Source organism: Sebastes umbrosus, chromosome 11 (assembly GCF_015220745.1).
Source record: "Sebastes umbrosus isolate fSebUmb1 chromosome 11, fSebUmb1.pri, whole genome shotgun sequence".
NCBI lineage: Eukaryota > Metazoa > Chordata > Actinopteri > Perciformes > Sebastidae > Sebastes > Sebastes umbrosus.
The window spans coordinates 16751096-16778101 of record NC_051279.1 but is presented as its reverse complement, the minus strand read 5'-3'; the positions used below and the strand labels follow the sequence as shown (position 1 = coordinate 16778101).

At 40.3% G+C, this 27006-nt stretch overlaps 1 protein-coding gene across 3 annotated transcripts; it reads right to left on the bottom strand.

Annotated features, from left to right (window-relative positions):
- Window positions 1–26713, bottom strand: LOC119496574 (ATP-dependent translocase ABCB1-like). 3 transcript variants are annotated; one of them, XM_037783970.1, is made up of 28 exons: window positions 26564–26713; window positions 26304–26377; window positions 26083–26152; window positions 22926–23088; window positions 22787–22835; window positions 21546–21737; window positions 19378–19549; window positions 19103–19227; window positions 18489–18660; window positions 18255–18368; window positions 17445–17555; window positions 17225–17350; window positions 16374–16577; window positions 16113–16283; window positions 14505–14666; window positions 14192–14380; window positions 12064–12210; window positions 9335–9439; window positions 8566–8643; window positions 7459–7542; window positions 7115–7318; window positions 5955–6055; window positions 5681–5821; window positions 3132–3288; window positions 2834–3031; window positions 2168–2374; window positions 1258–1404; window positions 426–632 (listed from the first exon to the last, which is right to left on the bottom strand). In XM_037783970.1, the coding sequence occupies exons 2-28, from the start codon at window positions 26366–26368 to the stop codon at window positions 426–428; spliced, it is 3861 nt and encodes a 1286-aa protein (XP_037639898.1). In that variant the 5' UTR covers window positions 26369–26377; window positions 26564–26713. The 3 variants fall into 3 exon arrangements, with proteins under 3 accessions (XP_037639899.1, XP_037639898.1, XP_037639900.1); XM_037783972.1 differs by having other exon boundaries at window positions 22926–23083; XM_037783971.1 differs by lacking the exon at window positions 26564–26713 and having other exon boundaries at window positions 1–632; window positions 26304–26368.
- Window positions 26714–27006: the final 293 nt, after the last annotated feature.

Sequence of the window (27006 nt, the reverse complement as noted above, 5' to 3'; positions counted from 1 at the left end):
TTCATTATTTGACATTTTAATGGGCAATAAAAAGAAGAATTATAATAAGAATTTACAAATGAAATATGAATTCATCAATAAATAAAAACAGTATTGAACGCCATCTACACTTCAGAGAGCCGCGCTCAGCGGCGGAACAACTCCGTCCCCAAATTCAATCTCCATGTTTTTCATACAGAACAGCAAGGCGGAATAATAGCGCAACAGTCCTGCCTTGAACAGGCTGTGTGAAAGGGGCTAAAGATTCTTACAAGGCTAAAAGGTCACTGAGTCAAATATCCCAACAAGACCTGGACCTGTGTCTTTTCAGGTCTGAACCTGAACTGTTCCACTGAAGCTTGGCAGGGAATCATACATATCTCTGGAAACATGAAAATAAAAAACAATCGGTGTAGTATAGCTGCTTGTGTCCTCTCCCCGTCCTCTTATTCCCTCCCGTGGCCCATCTGTTTGGTGACCAGCATGTGGTAGACTCCCTTTTCGGCCAGCAGCTGTTGATGTGTCCCCTGTTCAACCACCACTCCTCCGTTGAAGACAACGATGCGGTCTGCGTTTTGGATGGTGGATAGACGGTGGGCCACAATGATACATGTCCTGCCCTTACTGGCCTCGTCCAACGCCTCCTGCACCACCTGGAAAGAGCAGAATGATACCAGTGACCTCACAGGAACTATCTGTATAGTATATATGTGGCTGCCCCCATAGTGTTTTAGAGAGGCTCAAGGTTTATCAAGACGGTGAGAGATGCTAAAAGACTGTATTCTGAGAATTCTCAGCAAATTACTCTAATGATGCATGAATTAATTTTCATTTTGATGCATTGAGTTCACTTTATGCATCCACTACAGCACTGTTCTCAAAATCTGAGAGTACATACATTTTTAATCTTTAATCATCTTATGCTTTGTAATCAGTGTTTATTGATTAGGATGGGAGCACAGTAATTTCCATTTATTTACGGAGGAAAAATAAATTTTAGAGCTCTGCTCTATTTTTCCTCTTTTATAATCACATAAAAATACCTGACTAACAGTTAAATGGTGTCTTTTAACACCTCTGTGCAATGCGTAACAAATGTTCCGCTTAGTGCATTTGAAATTTGATTATCTGCTTTAAAAGATATTTCTACACATAATTTTAATCAAGTAAAAGTTCAGCAAAATAACTAATTTTTGTATTCCCATTTCCTTGCTCATTGGTCTTACTGGTACCAGCATCATTAGTGGGAAGGACTCCTTCCCCCTTCCCAACACTCACCTTCTCACTCTCAGTGTCGAGTGCGGAGGTGGCCTCGTCCAGGAGCAACACTTTGGGGTTGCGCAGCATGGCTCGGGCTATGGCTACACGCTGCTTCTGGCCACCTGACAGCTGCGTTCCCTTATCACCTGCCTGAGTGTCGTACTTCTGCTCATACAAGCAGAGAGAGAGGAGGCACATGTTACCAAAATATTGACAGATGCATCCTGTAATCCACACACCTCACTGTGAACAGTTTTCATTGTAAATACTTTGTACTAAGAAATGGTCTGGAAGCACTTTATTTGACGGGTCAGTAATTTCCTAGAACGAACCATGTTGGTACTACTTATAATGAAAATAGAGAGACAGATCTAAGACTGTTATTTTAGTTAGGATTTATTTAGTTGAGTTCATAAGCAGTTATTGACTGAGGTTAATTTTCTTGGACGAACTGCTACATTAAATCTCTATTAAAATATTCATTCATTATTTATTAATTATTGGAAACTTTACTTTCCATATGTGTTTACACATATTTAACATTTTTGCATGTTCAGCTGACCTGCTCCGCACTCACTACAATATTCAATCAAGCTATTACTTGAAATTGATTGATTAGAAATGTACTAATTTGAACACTGTGTCTACATTTCTTTACCTATAATTAGTGCCAAATTGCATATTTCATCCATGGAAACTTCCTAGGAAATTATTAAGAAATGATGGACCCGTAAAATAAAGTAACAGGGACTCTTATTCTGAAAAGAGAGATCTATTGAATTTTTAACACCATATCCCAATTTGCCAGTAGAGGGCTGTTGTGAGATGTTGTAAAGAACTGCTTGATATGAAAACATCACACTGCCCTTTTATTTCCAGCTATGTCATGACTGAGAACAGATCATTAGTGTAACATCCCAGCAGTTACCTTTGGCAGGCCTTCTATGAAGCTGTGAATGTTGGCCGCTTTGGCAGCTTCCTCTATCTCCGCCTGGGTTGCAGTGCGGCTGTTGTCTCCATAGGCGATGTTTTCGCTCAAGGTGCAATCGAACAGCACGGGTTCTTGTGATACGATGCCTATCTGAGATCTCAACCAGTGGATATTCAGTTTTTTTGCATTCATATTGTCCAGCAGCTGAAGGAGAAAATGTTAGCAGTAATTATTGTAGAAGGAGTGGTGGGGCTTGATGTCTAAAACATGCAATAACTGAATTTGTTTGGTCTCCACCAACTCCTGAGTATAATATCTGACTCTTTACCTGCTAAATACTCCACTATGTTCACCAGCTAGTTGCTATCTTTGTCTGTGTGCTGTTTAGTGCTGAGCAGGTAGTGCGCAGTGGGCTTTAAGAGCTTTTTAGCTGAAAATAGCTGCCCCACACACTTTAGTGGCTACTTTATCAAAAAGTAAGCACAACTACAAGCCAGGTATACCTTTCTGTTGGCCTACAAGGCAAGAATACTTAATTATACTTTTCTTAAGTATATCTCGATCAATAGATTAAGTACAAGTAGGCCTATAAGCCTAGCAAGTGTTGATAACAAGTGTTATCAGCCAGTTACACAGAGAGTGGGTGTATATTTGTCTTCTCACCACTCTCCCCTCTCTGGGGTCGTAGAACCTCTCCAGCAGCTGGATGGTGGTGCTCTTTCCACAGCCGCTGCTCCCCACCAAGGCCAGAGTCTCTCCCTTTCTCACCGTCAGATTCAGCCCTTGGAGGACGGGCACATCAGGGCGCGATGGGTAGTTAAACTTAACATTGTCAAAGTGCACATTACCATCAAAATTGTCCTGGGGTTTTAAAGGAGACACATAAGAGTGACATGTTAGCATGTGTAAAGAGCTGTATTATAAGTGTTGTTGTCTGTGTGTGGGGCTTTGTGTTATGTACCGGTGTTTCTCCCTCCTGTGAAAGATTGTCAATGGCGGGCTCTTTGTTCAGCAGCATCAGGAGGTGGGAAGCTGAGATTTTGGCCTTAGCATAGTTTGGAGCGAAGGCGTTGGCCTCTCCGATAGCCATGGCACCGTACAGAAGAGCCGAAACCACACTGGGAGAGAAAGTCAAACGCATGTTAGTTTTAGCTGGGATTACGTAAAGCTAAGCTAACATGGACCAATGACAACTGACCAAAGCAAAGATGAAATAGCGAATATAGTTCTATCAAATGTTGAATGGAAGAAGACGATTTACTTTTACATTTTAGCCACCTAAAGTTTCTAATATCCCTTTTTAATTTCCCCTTCACTGAGTGCTCCAGGGATGACGTTTTTTTGTTGGCCAACCTGGAAATTAGAATCGCATGGGTTCCCCCGACAAAAAGCCAAAGGTATTTTTCCATTGGGTTTTGGATTATTACATAAAATAAGCTCTGTGGCAAACACACATTTATGACACTTGCAGGTTTTGTTCTGTAAGATGATCTCCACAAATGAACACCACTTTTATGATTTTTTGAGGTGTAAATCCAATCACCAGAAGTAAAAAGCTAACGTTATAAACAAACTACACCACGGTCAAATCAGCGCGAATATAAACAAGGCTGTAAAGGTGCTCGAGTTAACGTGATGACGTTTTGTAGTCTCATTTAGCCACTTGTTAGCAACCGCCTTTTTAAATACACGTAAAAGCTTAAAAATTCATGAGTGGGATATTTATTGACATATTTTGTAACGTAGAACAAAATGTTAAAATCTCTTAAACTTGTGTCCTTTTTTCAGGCATCTAACTAAAAACCCATTCAAAAATCACATTGACTTCCAGACGAGGGAGCCATAAGTGCTCATTTCTGGGTTTTAGGACCATTTTAGCAACATGGCTTTAGGGATGGCAGTGATGGTCGGTTAGTCTGTCAACCACTTTGGTTCAGAAATTTTCATGTTGCCCAGAGGATAAATCTTACTGACGTTGATGATCCCCTGACTGTTCCTAGCGCCATCATGAGGTTGACATTTGTAGTGTTCAGTGATAATTCTTACAGGTGAATTTAAATATTCAAAGCATTAACATAGCAGCAAACAACTATTTGCTAGGTTAATATTGAAATGTCTACCTGAGTAGAAAATGAAGTCTCTCTTCCTCTGTGTGTGTTGTAATCCAAGTTTCTCCTCGCTTTGTTGACATAGCCGGGCCGGCCGCACACACACGCTTTTAGTGCATGTTCGTGCATGTGAGCGTACCCCACTGGCTAGCTCACGGCCGCCACTCTGCACTGCTCTCATAAGGCGGTTAGCCTACAGCTGATAACGCTGTCAGTTGTCATGGATTCGTAACATTCACCCTCCGGTCCCTCCAGGTAAACACTATTATCGCTGTCAGCACTTTCGCCATTGTTTGCACCGTTAGCGCTGTTAGCACTGTTAGCTGTGAGCCGCTGGCTCGCCGTTACCATGTTGAGAGCCGTTGAGTGGCAACAGAAATGCTCCCAATCCCATATTTATCACCTTTAACAAATATTGGATGGGTTGCAGTGATATTTGGTTAAGATTCACGTTCCCCTTCATTTTGTCCAATACTTTGGTTTATGACCAAAAACCTGCAAAACTCATGACATTCCCATCAGCCTCAGCTACACTTTGTGTTTAGTGCTAATAAGTTAATATTAATACTAACACACTAACACACTAAACTAGAATGGTGATCATGATATCCCTGCTACAACATGCTGCTGTTAGCATTTAGCTCAAAGCACCACTGTGCCTGGGTACAGCCATAGAGAGGTTGTTTCCACACTGATAACATTTCATACAATATAATGTTTTCTGTATCTGCTTGTTTTTCTATTTCTATAATCTACATCATTCTGATATTGAGTGAAATATTTACATCCCAATTTTTTTATGATTGCACAATTACACCAAATAGACAATTATATATGTCTTGTGTATCCCTTTAAATACATTTAATTCAGCCTGACACACTGGGTGTCTTTGGAAACCTTGGGATCTTGGAAAGAATCTCAAATACAAACCTGAGAGTTTACAATGATGTGTTTGTATAAAATGCTCCATGTGGGAGAGGAGTTAATATTTCTGTGTTTTATAGTTTTATGATTCTTCATAAGCCCAAGGTGCAATGACCTTTGGACTTCTTCTTTGTGTAAGAGGTAGAATATAAATGAAGGCGGTGGCTTAGTTACGCTAGCATTCTAAAACATGTGTGTGTGTCTGTTAGATCACCAAAGGTACAGTGTCTTGTGTGACTATGTCCTCTGTGTTTGGAGCTAACCCATTCACAGTGACCCCTCACATACTTTCAGGCCTGGTTAATGATTAAAGGCCATATAAACAGCTTCTCATCCCAACAGGAATGCGTTATTCTTACTGTTACTGTATGCTGCTGTAACCTCTGAGTACATGCAAACTGTTCATCTTGTTTATCATAAACTAATTTTGATCTCCAGATTAAGAGACAAGACAAAGTCATATAGTCTGTTTACTTACAGGAATACTCCCTCAGAATCCATCCTTCTTTGCAAAATGAGCCAAGCTCCAAAGCGGAAACAGCCTGCATAAGCAAAGTAGATCATGGCCTGGGTGAAGGAGAAGGTAATACCATGTACATGGGCGTTTTTCTGGGAGTTCCTGTACAGAGAGTCAGAGAAAGGTGGCATCAGAGAGATCACTCCTCAAATTAATCAAATTTGATTCAAATACATTATAATTTGTGTTCATATATCCCATGGAGATGATGGATCTGTGGTTTAATTTCTCATACTTGAGTGGTACTTTGAGGTTTTCCTGATACAACAACTCAAATGTGGGTTCTCTGTTAAGAGAGACGACAGTACGGATATTCTCGATGGCCTCTGTAGCAATCTGTAGAGACAAACCATACAAACATTATATCTACTGTATATCACAAGGTTAGTGTTTTAATAAATTGTGCTTGACTTCATCTACCTTTAGCTTCTGCGATTCCCCCTACCCCTCCACATGCACCAAAAGTCACTGTTCCCTCCACCACACGCCTGCCTCAGCACTGTCCATCCTCCTTCGTCCCTGTGGATGCTCCTCAAGTGGCTAAGCTAGTCACTAAGGCTAAACCCTCCACCTGCTCCCTGAACCCTATGCCCATAGCCCTGATTAAGGCATGTCTACGCGCCCTGTGCCCTACCATGGTCGACATCATCAACTCCTCCTCGGAATCCGGCATGGTCCCCTCCAGCTTCAAAACGGCCTCCATCACCCCCAACCTTAAGAAGCAAGGCTTCGACTCAGAGGACCTAAACAACTATTGGCTGATCTCCAACCTTCCTGTCCTCAGTAAAATCCTGGAAAGAGCAGTTGCTGCCCAAATCCATCAGCATATGTCCAACCATGAGCTCTATGAACCCCTACAATCTGGATTCAGACCTCACCACAGCACAGATTTAGATTTTGATGACTGCCCTCATCAAAATCACAAACGACCTCCTCATCGCAGCTGATTCCGGCCACATCAGCATCCTCATCCTCCTTGACCTTTCCATAGCTTTTGATACAGTCCTTAGTCAACTGCCTGGATGTAATCTACATGGATGTCATCTAACTTTCTCAAACTCAACAGCAGCAAAACAGGGCTCATGGTTGTGGTCCCTAAAGCACTGCTCCAGAAGGTTCGAGATCTCCTCCTAGACGTGGATGGCAGCTCCATCTGCCCATCCTCCGAGGTCCGCAACCTCCTGGACTCTACCCTTTCATTTCAGTCATACATTAAATCCATCACAAAATCCACCTTCTACCACCTCAAAAACATTTCTAGACTCCAGCCATCACTCTCTGACTCCGTGGCCCTCATCCACGCCTTCATTACAAGTCCAATTTACTATTATTGTTATTATTAGAGTCATAAAAAAGGAATTTGTATGTTACTCTGGCACACCCGACACTGAATACCTTTCCAGACTTCTCCAGCTCCTTCTTGTCTTCGGCAGCGTGTCCGGTGAGTGCCTGCATCTCCACAGCTCCAGCCAATGCCATGATGGGCGCCACAGCCAGGATGAGCAGGGTCAGCTCCCAGCCGTAGACAAAGGAGATGATCATAGCGGTGCCCATGTTGGCTATGTTCTGGGCCAGCATGGCCAAACGTACTCCTGTTGCCTGAGCAGATGTGAAAGATGGGAACAAAGCAGATTAGAAGATCACTGATTTTCTGAGATGATTCGTTGAGTCTTTGGCAAATAGCTTTGTTAGTTGTGTGTGTGTGAGTGTGAGTGTGAGAGACCGCTGTTGAGACTAACCCCTTGTACTTGGGCTGCGTCTGCGGCCAGTCTCGTGGTGAGCGCTCCAACACTGTTTTTGGGGTCGTCATACCAGCCGAGGTCCTACAAGCAAACAGGGATTAACATTTTCCATTGGCCATGGAAAAAGATAGAATACACTCACTTGGAATTAAAATAATTTCAATATAAAACAGCAATTTGAGAGCCATATTCTTCTGACTTCTGTTGTATTAAAATTAGGGCTGTCAAAGTTAACGCAATAATAACGCGTTAACGCAAATTTGTTTTAATGCCACTAATTTCTTTAATGCATTAAAGCAATCGATCTTTCGGATATTGTCCCGGGCTCAGTTTTAGCTAGAGTGAAGATACTGTTACCATATGAAAGGAATCCATTGGTACCAACCAAGTGTTATACTAGCTTGTCGGGAAGGAGGTTAAATAACGCACCAAACTTGCGCTAAATTTTGGTAAGGAAAAACTGTCCTGGTCATTTTCAGAGGGGTCCCTTAATTCTGACCTCAAGATATGTGAATGAAAATGGGTTCTATGGGTACCTATGAGTCTCCCCCTTACAGACATGCCCACTTTATGATAATCCCATGCAGTTTGGGTCAAGTCATAGGTCAGTCATCACACTGAAACACTGACAGTTGTTGTTGCCTGTTGAGCTTGAGTTTGCCATGTTATGATTTGAGCATATTTTTTATGCTAAATGCAGTACCTGTGAGGGTTTCTGGACAATATTTATCACTGTTTTGTGTTGTTAATTGATTTCCAATAATAAATATATACATACATTTACATAAAGCAAGCATATTTGCCCACTCCCATGTTGATAAGAGTATTAATTACTTGACAAATCTCCTTTTAAGGTACATTTTGAACAGATAAAAAATATGCGATTAATCGTGATTATTCATGGACAATCATGCGATTAATCGTGATTAAATATTTGGATCGATTAACAGCCCTATTTAAAACCATTTGTAACATTAAACATTACTAAATAATTAACAAAGTGAAAGTTTGGAAAATTATTGTTAGTTATTATATATTAATTGAATTTAATAGCACTGACAGATAGATAGCAGAGGAGAGGAGAAAGAAAGAGAGGCCACTCACCTGTCTCATCATGGCCTTAAAGGCCCCGAGTCTCAGTTTAAGGGTCAGAATCTCTCCAGATTTACCAAAACAGAAGCCCTGTTAAATGTTATAGATACAATACATGAGCACACCTGCAGATTGACATGAACTTCTGTGACTATCACAGCACCTACAAGTGTTTATACTGCAATACTATCATCTGGATAAAGCATTTGTGTGTGTGTGTGTGTGTGTTTGTGTGTGTGTGTCCATGTTACACTTGTAGAGGCACTCTCGTAATATCACACTGTAAGCTTATGTGATCGGTATCAAGGTTTGCATATTTTTAACCATTCTTGGTTTTAGTTAAAAAGGTTAGAAGTAAAATTAAAGTAATTTGGGTTTGGGCATATATGGTTAAAGAAACAGTTCCACATTTTGGGAAATTCGCTTATTTGCTTTCTTGCCAAGAGTTAGATGAGAAGACTGATACCACTCTCATGTCTGTCCAGTACAAACACAGCAACAGCCAGAAGACAGTCATGTTCCCAGTCTTTATGCTAAGCTAAACTAACCAGCTGCTGGTTGTATACCTTCAAATGTATTGTACAGAAATGTGTATTGGTATCTTCTCTATTGTGTGTGGTCTATGGTGTATGGTCTAATGGTATCCTTTCATCTAACTCTCAGCAAGAAATCAAATAAGTGTATTTACCAAAATGTCAAACTATTCCTTTGAGGGTTAATGAACACACCCAGGAAATGAATGTACGTCAACATGCATGTGTTTGTGTGTGTACACGGTTACCTGTAGAAACATGGCGACAAAGCTTACAACTCCAATAACAACAAACATCAGAGAAAAGAATGAGGCTCTCTCGCTGACAACCGCTGGATCTGTACTTTTAAACACCTGAGAGGAGAGGAAATAAACAGCTAATTTGTAGCTTTATACAACATCTGACAAATGTTGCAATTAACATGAAGCATTAAAGGTACAGTGTATTGGATTTGGCAGCATCTAGTGGTGTGGTTGCAGATTGCAACCAACTGAGTACCTCTCCTCTCACTCTTCTTTTTCCAAGACTGCGGTAACGTGAGCCGCTGAGTGCAAAACCATTGTAATGCCATTCACCTCGCACAGAGACCATCCTTACCATAATAACACAATTTTAGGAGCAACGGAAGTCAGACGGCGGCTGGGGGTACCAGGGTTTTGCACTCTGCTGCTCACCTTACCACAGTTTCACAAGCCTTATTTGATATCATTTATTGATTGAACGCTTCGCCGATCGGACTGATCTGATACATCAACGTCACTGGAGTTTCATACCAGAGTGAAGACAGTTCACAGATTAAAGTTTTATAGTTTACTTGTCTTCTGATTGACGATCTAGTTATAACCTGTGTTAACTGTAGGTGTGAACAACAAACAGACCATGTTGATGGTGAAGTGTTCCAGCAGTAGAAGGACCTGCAGTATCTCTGCTTCACACACCGCGGGTGAAAGAGTCTGACACTGAAAGAGCTTTATAACAGCTGACAACGAACGGACCTCAAACAACTTTCTTCATTTATTAGAAAGAGTTTTCTTTTGATGATCTGTTATTTCCCCTGTTAACTTTTATTAAGGATACAGTTAAAGTCAGAGAGAGAAGGAGAGTCTGTCTTTTACACCTTTTACATCATTTATCATCATTTCCATTCAGTCAAATGAGGCTGATAATTCCTGAGCGTCGGGTTTGATATGAGTTACATCATTTACATTTCCCTGAAACATTTAGCCTAATACATAATTTCTAGTGTCAGAATATCAATAAATACAGACGCTAATAATGAATAAATAATATAAAGATATTGTGCCAGTAGAGATGGTTCCTGGTCCTCTAAGCAGGACTCAGTCCACAGTAGAAATACAGACTGCAGCTGTTATCATGTGCAGGTGTTTGTTAAACAGGTAACAGGCTACAGAGAGAAAACACTGCTGCTCTGCCACTGAGAATAACTGAGTGTCATTATTAGTATTAGATCAGTTCAGACATAAACAGCGGTTAAAGCCGACTGACAGCTGATCCAGCTGTGATCAGCTGTGATCAGCTGCTGCTGTCATCAGAAACGGATGTTGCTTCACGTGACGCTTCAGAGGAAACAGCATCTCATGTGTCTTAAAACATATTTCCTCTCTTCCTCTCTCTTCGTGTCTTTTCCTCGCCTCCTCCGCTCGCATCTCCCGTGGGCGGGACTAAGACGCGAGGAGAGGAGTCGAGGAGAGGAATCGAGCCGTATAAAATCGGAAATGGGAAAGGCCCCATGCTTCCCCGGTGGGAGGGACTAAGACACAAGGAAAAGACGCAAGTGAGGGAAATGTGGATGCAATTAAGAGCTTTGGGATGCACCCTGAGTCCTGTTTAGAGGCTCAGGAACCATTTATACTGGCACAATATCTTTATATTATTTATTCATTATAAGTGTCTGTAGTTATTGATATTCTGATTGTGAATTCATTATTTAATAACCCAGAATATGACTATGGTGTCTTTTGAACACTGGACATTATTTATTAGGCTGAATGTTTCAGGGAAAATGTAAATGATATAACTCATATCAAACCCGACTTTCAGGAATTATCAGCCTCACATGTGACTGAATGGAAATGAGGATAAATTATGTAAAAGGTGTTTGTTGCTGACAGACAGACTCTCCTTCTCTCTCTGACTTTAATTGTTTCCTTAATAAAAGTTAACGGGGGAAATAACAGATCATGAAAAGAAAAATCTTTCTAATAAATGCAGAAAGATGTTTTAGACCCGTTTGTCAGGTACTATAAACCCCTTTCGGTGACAGGCTGCTTCACTCGCGGTGTGTGAAGGAGAGATACTGCAGGTCTTTCTGCTGCTGTTCAGAGATACAATTAACACAGATTTTAACTAGATGGTGAATCAGAAGACACCTAAATATAAAATGTTTAATCTGGGATCTGTCTTCACTCCGGTATGAAACTTCAGTGATGTTGAGAAGTAAAGTTATCAGGTCAGTCCAATCGGCAGCATTGTCCAATCAGTAACTGATATCCAATAAGGGGGTGTGTCGGCCACTAAAAGATTTCCGTGAAGGCTGCTCTTGGGTATCTTTGCTCATCGCTCCTCCTCGATCCCTCCTCGATCCTCGATCCTCGCTCCTCTGTGCAGAAATAAGAGCTTTGGAGCGGTCTCCAAGATAGCGCACCAGAACAACTTCAAGCGAGGAAACGACAAATAAGAGAATTGAGATGCACCTCTGGCTTCACCCGCTGATACTCAACACTGCTGTGCAGCCAGTAGGCCACACATCCACCGCCTGGACCGAAGAAAAGACTGGTGCAGTAAGAGCAACGGGGGACGTACTCTGTATTTATGTGCATAATGGCTGGTGTACAAACCAAGCCACCAGCGCCGGTCGTTGATCCCGACTTTCGTAGTGGCCAAAACATGGATGTATTAAAAGAACTGGACACAGCGTTGGAGGCTGGGCATGGTACACATAGTAAGAGTAACATACATTGATGATCTTGGAGAAGATGATCGCAAACAGTGGCTGCATTGCTCCGTTGATGATGGCACAGATGGTCCCCACCAAAATGTATGGCCACTCGGAAATGTTGAGACGCATCACGCTAAGCAACGACACAGGGGGAACATTTTCATCCTGCAGAAAGAGAGAGAGAAAGAGCTGAGTCACATCTCATTTCTTTCTTTTGGCCTTCCTCACGTTTTTCTTCAGGAAGAGCTTCAGAAAGTGAGACTTTGATAAACTGAATTTAGTATACGTAACTGCTGGAATGTGGGGAAAGATGGGGGGAAAGAGCGGTTAGGAAACGGGAGCAAGTACAGAGCCATCAAAAATATTTTCTAATTTGGACAAAATTAGAAAATATTTTCTAATTAGAAAATATTACAGTAGGGTTATTGTGTACATAGTTCAGAGGCAGAAAATATAAGATCTGCTAAAGATGGAACAACACGAAGCCTGCTCCACCTGTACTCAAACTGGATCACTATCAGAGCTAACAGATACTGAGGTAAGAGAGGCCAAATAGTAATCCTGGAATTTAGTTAGTCCCATTTCTTCGATTGGCCAACTGTTGATAATCTTTTCTAATTCTTGGGTTTCGTCTTATTCCAGATGAAACGGGATGGAATTTTATAAACCGTCACAAAAACGTTTCCTAATCAGGATAGGGATAGTTTGAATAGAAACCCAAATTTTGGAAGTATGTTAATTATGGTTGTCAATTGATTAAAAAAATAACATTAGTTTTTTTCTAGGTTCATATGAGGCCAGTATCTTCACTCTGGCTTTAAAACTGAGCCTACTACAACTTAAAAATCGCATTATCGCGTTAACTTTGAAAGCCCTATTATTAATTTTATCTGCTCTTATTTTACCCACCAGAGAAATGGGGAGATAGGACCACCTATCCAGTGCAGCAGTATAACCCTGAATGGAAACTGTGACTATGAGATACCCTTGGCTACAGTGTTTAGTGGTAAAAGTTCCCTTTTAGATAAGTTCAGTTTGTAACCAGCGACCCTTCCATACTCCCTCAGAACAGACGTAATATTTGGTATTGAGTTGGCAGGATTTTACGCATATAATAATAAATCATCAGCATATGACAAGATCTTGTGCTCCCTCCCCCACTCTTTAAATCCCATCATGACCAATCAAACCATGCAAAGCAATAGCTAAGGATTTGATAGGAAGAACAAATTAAAGAGTAGAGAGGGAAAAGCCCTGATTTGTCCCTTGTCGTGACGTAAAGTATTTGGATCCAAAAGAGTTAGAAACAGGTATAATTACCTCACCCATGCAATACATTTTTCACCAAAACTAAACCCGTTAAAGTGGCAGTAGGCAGTATATTTTTGGCATCATTGGGCAAAAATTCCATGATAACTTTTCAGCATATTCAGCAATTTAAGTGTTCTGTGAGATAACAAGACTTCTGCACCTCATCATGGCTCTGTTATCAGGCTTTAAAAAATCTAGCCCGTGACGGGGGACTTTGACCAATCACAGGTGATTTCATTGAGAGAGCGTTCCTATTGGCTGTGCTCCGGTCATGTGACCGGAACTTGGTGTTCCTTCAACAGATTTTACAATGGCGGCCGCGTTACAAACGTTCTCATTTTACAGCTAAACAGTACACTACAAGATGATTCTGAAAACATTTGAGGCGAGAAATAGTCATTAACGTAACATAATAATGATTCATATTTGATCAGCGCTGCCTAGTTTGACCGTTTGGTCGGAGTTTGCGAGTGATTGACAGCCGGCTCTCATAGACAGCAGCTGGACAGCAGACCTCAGATCAGCTCATCAGAGGTGCATAATTTTTTTCAGGTTACCTGTTTCATGTACTACTGTCACGACATAATGACCATTTTATAAAAATACATTTTTTAATCATATTTGCTCCAATCTCGCCTACTTCAGCTTTAAGGCCTGAATAAAGAAAATCTAAGTCGACCCTGTCAAAAGCCTTTTTGGCATCCAACGATATATGGGCATCAGGTAATAGTGTGGTTAGACTCTGAGAGTACACCATATTGTATAGCTTGCAAAGACCATGTTGACAATGTTGACACAGCCACTCAAACCACAGAGATGTTGCACCACAGCTCACCTCTTCTATCCCGTCATCCTTGAACTTTTCTTTCACCTCTTTGTCTCCCTCTGAGGCAGAGAAGGAGGAACCTCTTGTTGACTTCCTCCTGCGCAGAGAAGACCGAGGGAGGGACTTGACTAACGGACTCTTCTCATCCGCAGACTGCTCACACTCTGCCTCCTCCGTCTCCTTGGCTTTCTCAAAGGTCTGCAGCAGAGAGACGGGAGGGAACCAGATACAAACAATATCAAAGCCTGACCATTACAAAGTTCCCCTTGAGTTAAAGCCCAACCAAATGGTGTGTCAAAGTGTTTATGAGTGTCTATGTTACCTGCATGGTAACCAGTGTATGGTAGACTCCCTGTTTTTCCATCAGTTGGCTGTGAGTTCCCAGCTCTACAACTTCACCGTTCTGGAAGCCAGCGATGACGTCAGCGTTTCTGATGGTTGAGAGGCGGTGGGCAACAATTATGGTGGTACGACCCTGTCGGACCTGCACACAAAGATAAGTGTCCGAATTTTTGTGTCTATGCTTACATTTACACAAATTGTACATACAGTTTATAAACATACATGTTTGCAGTTGACACATTTTAATATAAGTAATAAGAGTCTATGGCCTGTGGCTCTACGAGATTGCACAGCGGTGCTTTGAGTTTAATGCTAACATCGGCATTCTAACATGCTCACAATAACCAAGCTAACTTGCTGATGTTTGTAATGTTTATCTTATTTGCATGCATGCTAACAATATAATTAATAATTATTTTGATAATTATTAATTACTTTTGATAGAAATTTGAATATCTTTTGAGCTTATGTACTAACATAATTTGGTGTCCCGTTATTATTCCTATATATTGATAATTTATTCATATTAATTTTATTCATATTAATAATGATCTTTAATATTTTCGAATGACTAGACTAGTTCCTATCTGCGACCCCAACATTTATGGTGCCCCGTGTGAGGCATAGTATTGTTGGCAACTGTTAATAATTGTGCAATATTAATTTCATCATATTTTTTGGTTAAATCCAACAATTTTAATTCCCCTTCTAAACAAACCAAAAGTGTTTACATTCTACACCACTAGTCTTCCACAGTAGTAGACATCCAGCGATACTTATAAACAAGTGCATGCATGGTGAGAATTATAATTTGAGAGATTTTGGATCATTATTAACACTTTAAACCCTCATAGTGTTATTTTAAGTACTTACTATTGCTGCTAATTCAAGTTAAACTACCAACTTGAAAGAATTTTGGTTCAGCATTCGAAATACCATGTATTCAATGCAATCTAGTAAAGCTGTCAAAACTTGATTTAATCCAAGTGTTCCTTTAATTAAGACACAGCGTGCCACCGGCCTTGTGCAACATAGAGAGCTTGTACTGTTACTGCCTTGCATTCCAGCCTGAGTGAGTTTTAGGTAGAGGCTGAGATAGAGCCAATAATCCAAATTTTATTGATATTAATATTTATCTTTAGGGGCCAAAAAATGTAACAGTGTGACAGTGTGAGGAAGCCAAGCCACCAGGAAGAGCGCTGGGGCAGAAGCAAATTTTACATAGTCGCCAAAGAATTACAACTTCCGGGTCCGTCATGTGATGACATTGGGCCCAAAAAGACTTTTTCCCATAGACTTAACATCTGTAAATCAGCGGATCATTCTTTTTTTCAGGTAAATCAACTTCCCAGATCAAACACCTGAAAAGCCCTTATTTAAATCATTAGGCATTAAAAGGTGTAAATGCAAATCCAGAGTTATTTCCCTTCCTCCGTTCATGTGCTTAAGAAATGAGTAAACCAAAGTAATCTAATTTATATCAACTTTTTAACTGCATTTTTTAAAAAGGTCTGTGTCAGTGTTAAAGTGCAAAGTAAGCCCTCATGCTGTGCTCTGAATGAGCATGTACGTCTGTGTGTATTTGTACCTTGTCGAGTGCAGCTTGCACAATGGTCTCACTCTCAGCATCAAGAGCGGATGTGGCTTCGTCCAACAGAAGGATTTTGGGGTTGCGGACTAGAGCTCGAGCAATCGCAATCCTCTGCTTTTGTCCTCCACTCATTTGAGTCCCTCGGTCTCCAACCATCGTCTCAAACTTCTGCTCAACGATAAGAGTCTCAATATTAGTAAGTGGTGGACAGAGTTCTTGATAAGCACAGAGGAGAGGGATTCATAAATACAGTCATACATCAGGAAAGTTCATAATGAAGTCATAAGCGTTAGCCTCCTTGGCAGCTTGTTTGATCTCATTCTCAGTCACGTCTAGTCGGCCGTATCTGATGTTCTCAGCGATGGTGGTGGCAAAGAGGATGGGCTCCTGACTCACCACTCCGATCATCTCTCTCAGGTAGCGGACGTTAAGAGAACGGATGTCGTGATCATCAATATTCACCTAAAAGGCAGGAGTCAAACAGACACAGCACTTAATCTAAATAACATGCATAATTGACAAAGCATCTCCTCTGTTGTTGTTTAAAGAATAGTTTGACATTTTGGGAAATACCCTCATTTGCTTTCTTGGCGAGAGTTAGATGAGAAGATACGATACCACTCTCATGTTTGTGCGATAAATATGAAGCTGAGCGCAGTGACTTCCTGGAGTTTCTGTTGGTTGCCTGGCAACCTCACAGTGATGACTAGCCCTAATTTTCAGTATAGCATGACAAAAAACAGTATTTACAAATGCAGACATGATATTCACGGTTTACTGTATTTTAAGCAAGCTTCAAGACTCACAAAGTAGATTTTCATATCAATGTAAAATTAATGGAAACAAATATCTGCCTGGGAAGCAGGAAAAAATGATGGTGTAACCTGCAATAACACAGCGTATACATGATTTGCAGTAAATGGACTGAAATAAAACACTACCCTGATCCTTTATTTTGTGTGACACCTGCTCTTATCAAATCACAAAATGTTCTAGGAGTGCAATGCTAAATTGGTGGAGTACTCTTAAGTCTCAACTATAGTAGAGTGGATATGATGACAAATACTGAATCACTCCTTTGAATTAAGTGGTTTAGAAATATCACTTACCGATCCTTCTTTAGGATCATAGAACCTCTGCAACAGCTGGATTGTGGTGCTTTTACCACAACCGCTGCTACCCACCAAGGCAATGGTCTGTCCACTCTTCACATTCAGAGAGAAGTTATTTAATACCTACAAATAACAACAATGTCAGTGATGAGATACAGGCTGAAGTAATATAATGTCTGTTTTAGAGTTCAGTCAACAGTGTCTGTGGAAAACGTACTGTGATGTCCGGTCTCGAGGGGTAGCTGAAGTGGATGTTCTTGAACTCTATGTTTCCTGTGATGGAATCAGGCTTGAAGCCGGCCTCTGAATAACTGTCTATAGCCGGTTTCTGTTGAGAAAAGAGTTTTTTACTTATAAGAACTCAACTCTGGTTTTGTTTACAGTTTGGCCACAGTTGGATAAAGAACTTGATTGGGAGAGGGGAGAGCCACAGCTGTGCAATATCAACCAAATGACCTGACAGCAGGTGCTCCAATTAGAGCAAAATCCAACATCTCTGACTCCAAGATGTCGGCTGCATCAAAGCAGCTTCCCAGAGGGCCAGGGTGCATGTTCAGTAATACAAGCTGACAACTGTCCAGCAGCAAAAACTAAAGATCTAAAACTAAAGAACTAGAACCAAAGATCTAAAACTAGAATTACCGCCTCACGGTTGTATGCCTCCGAGTCAGGTTGCAGTTTACATCCGTGTCTGTCCAAAATGTCATCACTACATAACTTCATCTTGTTAGGCAGGTGTGTGAAATTGTCGTAATTAGCGTATGAATTCTTGAGTTATGGGTCACAGTGACCTTGACCTTTGACCACCTAATTCTAATCAGTTCATCCTTGAGTCCAGGTGGATGTCAAATTTGAAGAAATTTCCTCTTGGCTTGAGATATCCCGTTTATGAGAATGATACGGACTATTGAACGTATGGATGGACAACCTGAAAACACAATGCCTCCGACCACGACTATCGCCAGCGCAGAGGCGTAAAACCATTTTTGACATTGTGTGCACTAGGGAAAAAAGTTGCATTCCTTACATGATCAATAATGCTGTATACTTTATGTGCACCTCCCCGGGCGCTGGCAAAGGTCTCGACATTAGGAGCGGCCTGTCCCATAGTGAACGCTCCAATAATCACAGCAAAGAACACCTTAAGAGACACAAACACACACACACACACACACACCACACTTCAGTGTTAGCTACAGCAACCGTCTTTTTCAGAGTCTCAAAAGATTATCAGAAAGTCTGTCATAATGTCTCTACTCACAATGAGTAAAGTTCCAATGGTGTACTCCCCAGCCACGATGAGTGTACTTCCGTACCAGAAGGCCAGAGCATAGGACAGGAAGATCAACAAAAAGGTGAAGCCCATGGCAAGGTTAGCAGATAACGCCTTCTTTATGCCCATCTTTTTTGCGTCCTCCAAGTTGTTATTATATCTGTGGTGTAACAGACACACAGACACAAGCTTGAGTAAGCAAATTAGATTGCAATGCCATTAGTAGAAAACACGGATGGATTTTGAATGGGTTTTATCCAGTTACAGGCTGTGCAGGGGCTATTTCTTGGACTTTGATCGCTTTATAAATGAAGATTTATTTGCCCTGCACAGGTGTTTTGCTTTGTTAAATAATAATAAATTTGGTCTTATAACTTTCCATCATGTTAGTACATGGTCAAAATCTTGTAATTTGGGCAACACTTTGTATTTGGATATTCCAGCACAGATATTCATATTGATATAATATTATACCCCATCCACAGCATTGATTGATAATTATTTACTATCAATCATATTTGGTGTCTTTGGATCTGTGTCATGACAAGAACTACCTACACCTACACATATATACAGTATATACTGTAATATACAGTACATACCTCTTGATTTCTCTGTCCTGACCACTGAAGGCAAACACTGTCCTAATAGCAGAGAGCACCTCTTCTGCCACAGCTCCAGCTTTGGCATATGCACTCTGCTCTTTAGAAGTGAAAGTCGCCATCACCTATTCAGACAAGAAGAAAGACATCATGTTATTATGAATAACTGCAGGGGACTGTGTCCTTACGATCAACATGTGGAGGATAGCAAGAGAAAGGCGGAAAGATGGACAAAGACAGGGTGAGCAAAACAAAGACGATGGAGAGATGTTTACCTTAGAGAAAATTCCGGATGAAAGGGCCAGCGCAGGGCTTATAGCCAGGATGACGAGAGTGAGTTTCCAGCCTTTGACAAAGCCGATGGTGAAGGCTGTGACGAAGGAGCTGAGGGCCTGGATAAGCTTCCCGGCCTTGTCGCCAATACCCTCTTGGATTTTATAGATATCACTACACATGCAAATAGAAACAACATGTCCACCAATGATCTTCAGAGTACTGTATATTGCAATATGTATGTATTACGAGTGAAAGGAAAACCATTTTGCTGTTGCCATGTGAAAACTGTGAAACTTTATTAATCCTGACTTTAATGTTTTAACTTCAGACGAAGGATTATATTATGCGATAATGAAAGAAATCCTGAAAACAACACTTTTCTTTTCTATGTCAGAGATGGAAGCCACTTTACAGAAGAGCTGAAGTAATTAATTGATTAGTCGATTAACAGACAATTATTCTGCAAAATTTTGATAATCATTTAATTGTTTAAAAGGGACAGTGTATAGGATTCTGTGGCACCTAGTGGTGTGGTTGCAGATTGAAACAAACAGGGTGCCCCTCCACACACTCCTCCCTTTCCAAGATATATGTCTCGTTCAGAGGCCATCCTTACCATAATAACACTACTTTAGGGTAGACGGCGGCTGGCGGTACCACGGTTTTGCACTCTGTGGCCACAGTTTCACAATTGTGTCAGGCAACTACGGTGGCCTTCAGGTAATGTAAAGCTACTGTAGAAACATGGCGGACTCCATGAAGAGGACCTGCTCCCAGATATCAGTGGGCAACCTCCTCGTCTGAGAAGTGAAGCCAATGTGGAAGTGCCTTAAACTTGCATTCTTTCTAATAGCCAGAAGGGGGCGACTCCTCTGGTTGCAAAAAGAAGTCTGAGGGTATAGAAGTCTATGAGAAAATTATCCTACTTCTCCCTTGTTTTATTACCTCAGTAAACATTGTAAACATGAGTTTATGGTCTCAATCGCTAGTTTCAAGTCTTCTTCAATACAGCATGATGTTCATTTAGTAAATTATGGTCCCATTTAGAGTCAAATAGACCATAAAGCAGGGGATGATTTAGGGCGTGGCTATCTTGTGATTGACCGGTCGCTACCACCGCGTTGTTCGGTCTAGGGGCTGTCAATGTTTTCATCGTAGAACTTTAACCCTTTAACCCTCATATATATATACACATGGTCAACGCGACTTTACTTCCTCCAATTGTACAAAAGTGAAGCTAAAATAAGATACAGATATAGCTGACATCTTGAGATTTTGACGTCATTTGGAGCCTGAATATGCGCAGTAGTGATCAGGGGCTCGGAGCTGCGGTATCAATCAAACACACCTGCCGGAGCCAATCATAAGTCGAACATGGCCGCAGCTTGCTAACGTGAGCCACCTAGCTGCTATGTTAGTACCACAGTAGTTGTTTGGCCAGACTTGTTACGGTTATGGAAAGTTAATGCTACATCTCTCTCGTACAATTCCCGAGCCTCCAGCTGCGACTACTTCACTCAGAGCAGCTGTCAATCACAGCTGTCAATGTCGATGATGATGCCTCGACCCCTTTTTATAGCATCAGATAATTAATTAAAATCAAACTTGTCAGAAAAATTAACATTTGAACATACATCCGCGATAAGAACTACTTAAAATGACAGAAACCATCTTTGGGGAAAAATGTATTTGACGTGTGACATGGAGGGGGTGGGATTTATGACCTATACTGGAGCCAGCCACCAGGGAGCGATCAAGATATTTTGGCTTTACTTTTGGGGAGCTGTCATGGTGTCTATCTTTATAGACAGTCTATTGTTTGGAGGGTTAATTCTAAACTAACAATAACACAACCATTCCTAGCTTCAGGTTATTATACAGTAATGAAAACATGGTTATGAACATTATATTCCACTTCTGCAAATAGATCCCCCGAAATATTATAATATCTTTCGGTTTAACTGTTGGTTGAATAAAACAAGTTATATATGTCAACTTGGGCTCTGGGAAATTGTGATGGCCATTTTTCACTTACATAGGCCAAATGATGAATAAATTAGTTGATGAAGAAAATGATAGGCAAATTTTGAAAACATTTTTAGTTGAAGCCCTGCGTTACAATAATACGTCTGCGTATGAAATAGCGTGTGACTTGTCTGTTACCCACTCTGTGAGACGTGTGTTGAGCTCTCCTGTTTCATTGACATCGAACCAGCCGATGTCCTGCTGCATAATGCAGTGGAAGAACAACTTGCGGATGCGTGCGGCTTGCCGCCCGGCTGACAAGCTCCAGAGGGCCACCTGCCCATAGGCAAACACCAGCACGACAAAACCCATGATGGAGTAGTAGATGGCAAAGCTGGAAGAAGAGAAGTATTGTAACACACATGACTTTAAAGCTTTGACTTGAATGTATATGCATATACTTGAAAAATGTATATTCTTTAATTTGTCTAACAAAGTGGAAGTTGGCAAAAGATGATTCAAGGGATAAGAATTTAATTATTGATGCAATTTTATGCCTAGAGAAATCATTGCAAGTTTCCTGACCTTCCTGCACTTATGGAACTCTTTACAAATAAAAAAAAATAGGGCTGTAAAAGTTAATGCGATAATAACGCATTAACGCAAATTCATTTTAATTCCACTAATTTCTTCAACGCACAAACACAACTTGTGATTTTTAGGTTGTAACAGGCTCAATTTTAAAGCTAGATAGTGGCATCATATGAAACTAAAAAACCTAAGGAACCCCAGGTAACAAACATGTCCTACTAGCTTGTTGCGAAGGAGGATAAATAACGCTCCAATCTTGCGCTAAATTTTGTCGAGAAAAATGGCCTTCATGGTCATTTTTAAAGGGGTCCCTTGACCTCTGAATTCAAGATATGTGAATGAAAATGGGTTCTATGGGTACCCACGAGTCTCCCCTTTACAGACATGATGACATAATGATAATCACATGCAGTTTGGAGCAAGTTATAGTCAAGTCAGAACACTGATAAATTGGCAGCTGTTGTTGTCTGTTGGGCTTGAGTTTGCCATGTTATGATTTGAGCATATTTTTTATGCTAAATGCAGTACCTGTGAGGGTTTCTGGACAATATTTGTCATTGTTTTGTGTTGTTAATTGTTTTCCAATAATAAATATATACATACATTTGCATAAAGCAAGCATATTTGCCCACTCCCATGTTGATAAAAGTATTAAATACTTGACAAATCTCCCTTTAAGTCCCATTTTGAACAGATAAAAAATTTGCATATAGACAATCATGCGATTCAATTTTTTAATCGATTGACAGCCCTACAAAAACAGAACCATCAACATTAAATTCAACATTTTGGAGATATTTTCACCCGACCACAACAGCTTGCTTTGTTTATGCTGATCATATGAAGTCTTACCGCGTCATGTCTTCCTCTAAGGTGCTGTTTTTTGGTGTGATGGTGATATCTGAAGAGACAAGGTTATAAACAACATTGTTAAAGGGTGTTGCATACATTGCATCTTATCATCATCTGTGCCCATGTCTGTAAAACTTACTGGGGTAGCTGTTGTTGATTTGTGTCGTCATGGCGTTGTCTACAAAGCTGTCTGTCATTTCCCCAAACACAATACACATGAGAGGAAGCACTATACCATTGATTATGGCACAGACTGTCCCAACCAGGATCATCACAATGTCCAAGCCGTTTGCAAACCTAAACTACACTCACATAAAGGAGAGAGTGTAGAAAGATCAAAAACAGAACAGCAGAAATCAGTATCTGTATGTTGCTCCTAATATCCCTTACCAAAAAGAAGTTTATTCAAGTGTGCTCTTAGTATACTTCTTTTAAACTTAAAATAACTTTACTTTGCTTTTTATGTACTTATCCAAAATATACTTAACAAAATTATACTTAAGTTTACTTGGCTTATACTGACAAGTATACAGGAAAGTCTAAGTATACTTGGCTTAATTTTTGATAGAGTAGCCAATTTGAGAGTGTTATAGTTTGTAAACGTATGTTTTGATATGAATTTACTTCAATTCATCAAGAATTTTAACTTACCGTACTGTAATGAAACAGACGCATGCAGATCTTAAATGGCACAATCACTGGCCAATTTTCAATAATTTCTCACTTCTTGCTGGCAAAATACCTTTCTCATTCCCACAGTGGAAGAACATGGGAGTTAATATATTAAAGGACCTGTATGGTGACAGTGGCTAACGAGCCTTTAATGATTTACGCGCTGAATATAATCTCCCGGGTTCACCGTTTTTTTTCTAACTGCAGCTGAGGTCAGCCATGCGGGCATATGGTGTACCATGGGGATTAACACTCCCTACACACCCTCTTCATAAAATATTGATTTCCGTGGGATTAACACGAGGGATGGTTTCTAAACTTCACACGTTTATTTCTGTACCTTGTAAACCTTTATCAGTAGAAGCTGCATGGCGTAGGGACTTAATCGATGTAAATGATGAAGAGAGTTCCTGGGACACGGTGTGGAAAACTTTGTGTGGTACATCTAAAAATCCAGATCATCAATTAATACACTATAAATTTGCCCACAGGATGTACCTCACCCCTAGAAAGCATCACTCTATGAAGATCATTACATCTCCCAATTGTGATCTGTGTCCATCTGATGCTCTGGGTTCATTCATGCATATCCACTGGAGATGCCATGATGTGTCTCAATTCTGGAAGCAAATATCTCTCACCTTAAGTGACATTCTTGAAGTTAGGATTCCACTTTCACCTACTTTGCTTCTATTAATTGATGACTCCTCTCTAAATTTGTCTTTGCAACAGAAACGTATTTTTTGGGCTGGTCTCACTGCAGCCAAGAAATTGTTGGCCTTAAGATGGCAACCACCACACTCCTTGACCAGACAACAGTGGGCTAACTCGTTATTAGAAATCATCCGTTCTTGGCACGAATGCACGGGGCCAGCTGTAAGACTCTCAGAGCCTGGAATGCGGCTTACAATTTAGTTAAAGATAAGACATAGCGTGACTGACATTAATTTTGTTTTTACTGTTTTGGAGGAAAGAGATCAGGGGTGGGGGGTGTCTACGGGTCGCTTTGGGAAGGGAGTTTGCATCACACCTGGAATGATAGTTTTGTATATGTACCTGTGTATGGGGGTAGGGGGATATATAAAAGGGATAAAATGAATGATATGTAACATGTTTTTCTGCACCTTTTCAATAAAAAAAAACTGATCACAAAAAAAAATTCTACATTTTTGCATTTGACGTGAAGGCAAGCGAGAAAAACTATTTGTTTTTTAAATTGTATTAATCTATTAAACTAGTAGTTTACTGAGAATATACTTTAAAGTGTACTTTCATAAATTAAAAAGTGGGCTACTAGTAAACTAACAGTATAGCTATAAGTTCACTTGTAGTATAGTTCACGTCATAGTATAGTTGCAGTACAAAATACAACTTAGATGTAAACTAGTTGTGTTCTCAACATTTACTATTCTTACACTTACTGTAAAGTACACTTACTATACTTTTATAAACTCAAAAGTGGGCCAATTTAGTCCCAAAAAGTATTGAAGTAGTACACTTACAAGTATACTACTACTACATTGATATTAGTGTACTTACTAGATAAAGTGTACTTGGGAAATATACTTGAACTTTACCCCAGTTTACTTGATAAAATAAACTTGAAGTATACTACTTTTTCATAAGGGATTATTTGCTGGGTGTAGGAATTTTGAATTATGCAAACAGAAAGACTTTTAAGTTTGAGCAGCTATTATATTCTCACAGCGGGGGACAGGTGGAGTCAAACCCAAACAACAGGAGGATGTGTCACACTCCCATCCTCTCTCCCGCCTGCTCCTCGTACTTCACACACTCACACAAACCTTGACACACACACCTTACTGTTACCACTTACAGCCATACAACATAACTATTATTCATCATCTTATTCATCATCAGTCTTTAACCGCTAACCTCCCAAAAACATTTTTAAAAAATCAATACAGCTTTAATATAAACACACATACACACACACACACACACACACACACACGCACGCACACACACACACACACACACACACACACACACGCACGCACATGCACGCACACGCACGCACGCACGCACGCACGCACACACACACACACACACACACACACACACACACACAGCATATCAACTGCATTTTATAGCAATATAAAACAGTAACTCTACTGGGTAAAATACTGCAGTACATATCCAGTTGACTGACATATTACTCCAGTTGCTATAACAGTAGATCATCAGAGAAAATCATCCTCATGGTCCCAATCACCAGAACAGAGCTGGGTAAATCTGCCTTTTCCTTTCATGCCCCGAAAGCTGCAAGGCATTTATGTTGACTTTAAAATCATTTTTACAACAATGTTTTTGCTTTTCTATTAACTATTCTTTTAGCCTCTGATTCCTGTATGTTTTGCATCTGTTGTTGTGTGTTGCTTTGTTAGGTTATGTTTTAATGTTATCTGTCTCTGTTTGTACTTGTATATGAAACTTTTTATTTTGCTGCCCATCTTGAACATCTTTCTGGTTAAATAAAGGAGGGGGGAAGCATTTTAAATAGTTAGACTGTAGAAAGTGAAAAATAAACCCACACTGCTTCAAAAGAATAATGACACTGCATAAACATCCGGTCCTGTAGAAAGTGTGACGTCTGAGCTTACCACTTCAATGGGGCCAACCATAGGCAACTTTGACTCTTTTTCTTTCTTCTTTCCATCCTCCTTGCTCTCACTGGAGGATATAAAAAGCATGATGCATGAATATAAAGTCTAATTGCATAATTATTTTTTCTAGAGAATAACTGAGACACCTGTTATTATTTATAATAATAATAATAATAATATAGATGAATAAATAAAGAGATAATTTAAAGTGTGTTTACCATAAATATCCATTTTGTTCTTGTTTGGCTGGAGCCAGCGTTTCCTTTTTGTCCTTCATATCCATGGCTGGGTCCTGTCAGAAGATATTAGGTCTCAATTTAAATCAATTTATATGATCCTCTTGGAGATAAAATCTCATCAAATCACCAAAGAGCAGCCTCAGGATTCAAAGCTCATTGTATACGGTATCAATAAACTGCAGAAGTGTCATATAAAGATAGAATAAAATAGAAATAAACTAAAACAGGAGCTCACCCACCGTTTCTCTACCCAGCCCTCTCAGAGCTCTGATCTCTTTGGACAGAGGTGGTGATCTCACTCACACCGGTCAGCCAGTCCTTCTTGGCTGCTGCTCCTCCTCCTCTTCCTCTTCTTCCTCCTCCTCTTCCTCCTCCTCTCTCCCTTCCTCACGTGTCTTTATTGCTGCCGTACAGGGGAAACGAAAGCTTTAAAGTGAAGCTTTCGTGGCTCATTCGTGGCTTTTCCTCCTTCCTGAGTTGTCAGCTTGGAGAGTTACATCCTGTTCCCAGAACTGAGCTTTATTGTAAATAATCTATTAAAATAGATTATCTTATGTCAACAACAGAGAGGTGCATGAGGCTGTTTCCCTTCCTGTCATCTGTAGCCTTTTTATATTTTTATTTTTATTCTGTATATCTTTTAATCTGGAAAGAACTTTGTGCTTAAGTTTGACAAGTGTTA

Excerpts from the sequence above, each read along its gene's own strand:
- LOC119496574 (XM_037783970.1), bottom strand. The coding sequence starts at position 26,368 with ATGGATATGAAGGACAAAAAGGAAACGCTGGCTCCAGCCAAACAAGAA. Across the intron at positions 3,032-3,131 it reads CACAGGAGGGAGAAACACCG|GACAATTTTGATGGTAATGT; the intron begins GTACATAACACA and ends TTAAAACCCCAG. Across the intron at positions 1,405-2,167 it reads TCATAGAAGGCCTGCCAAAG|AAGTACGACACTCAGGCAGG; the intron begins GTAACTGCTGGG and ends TTGTATGAGCAG.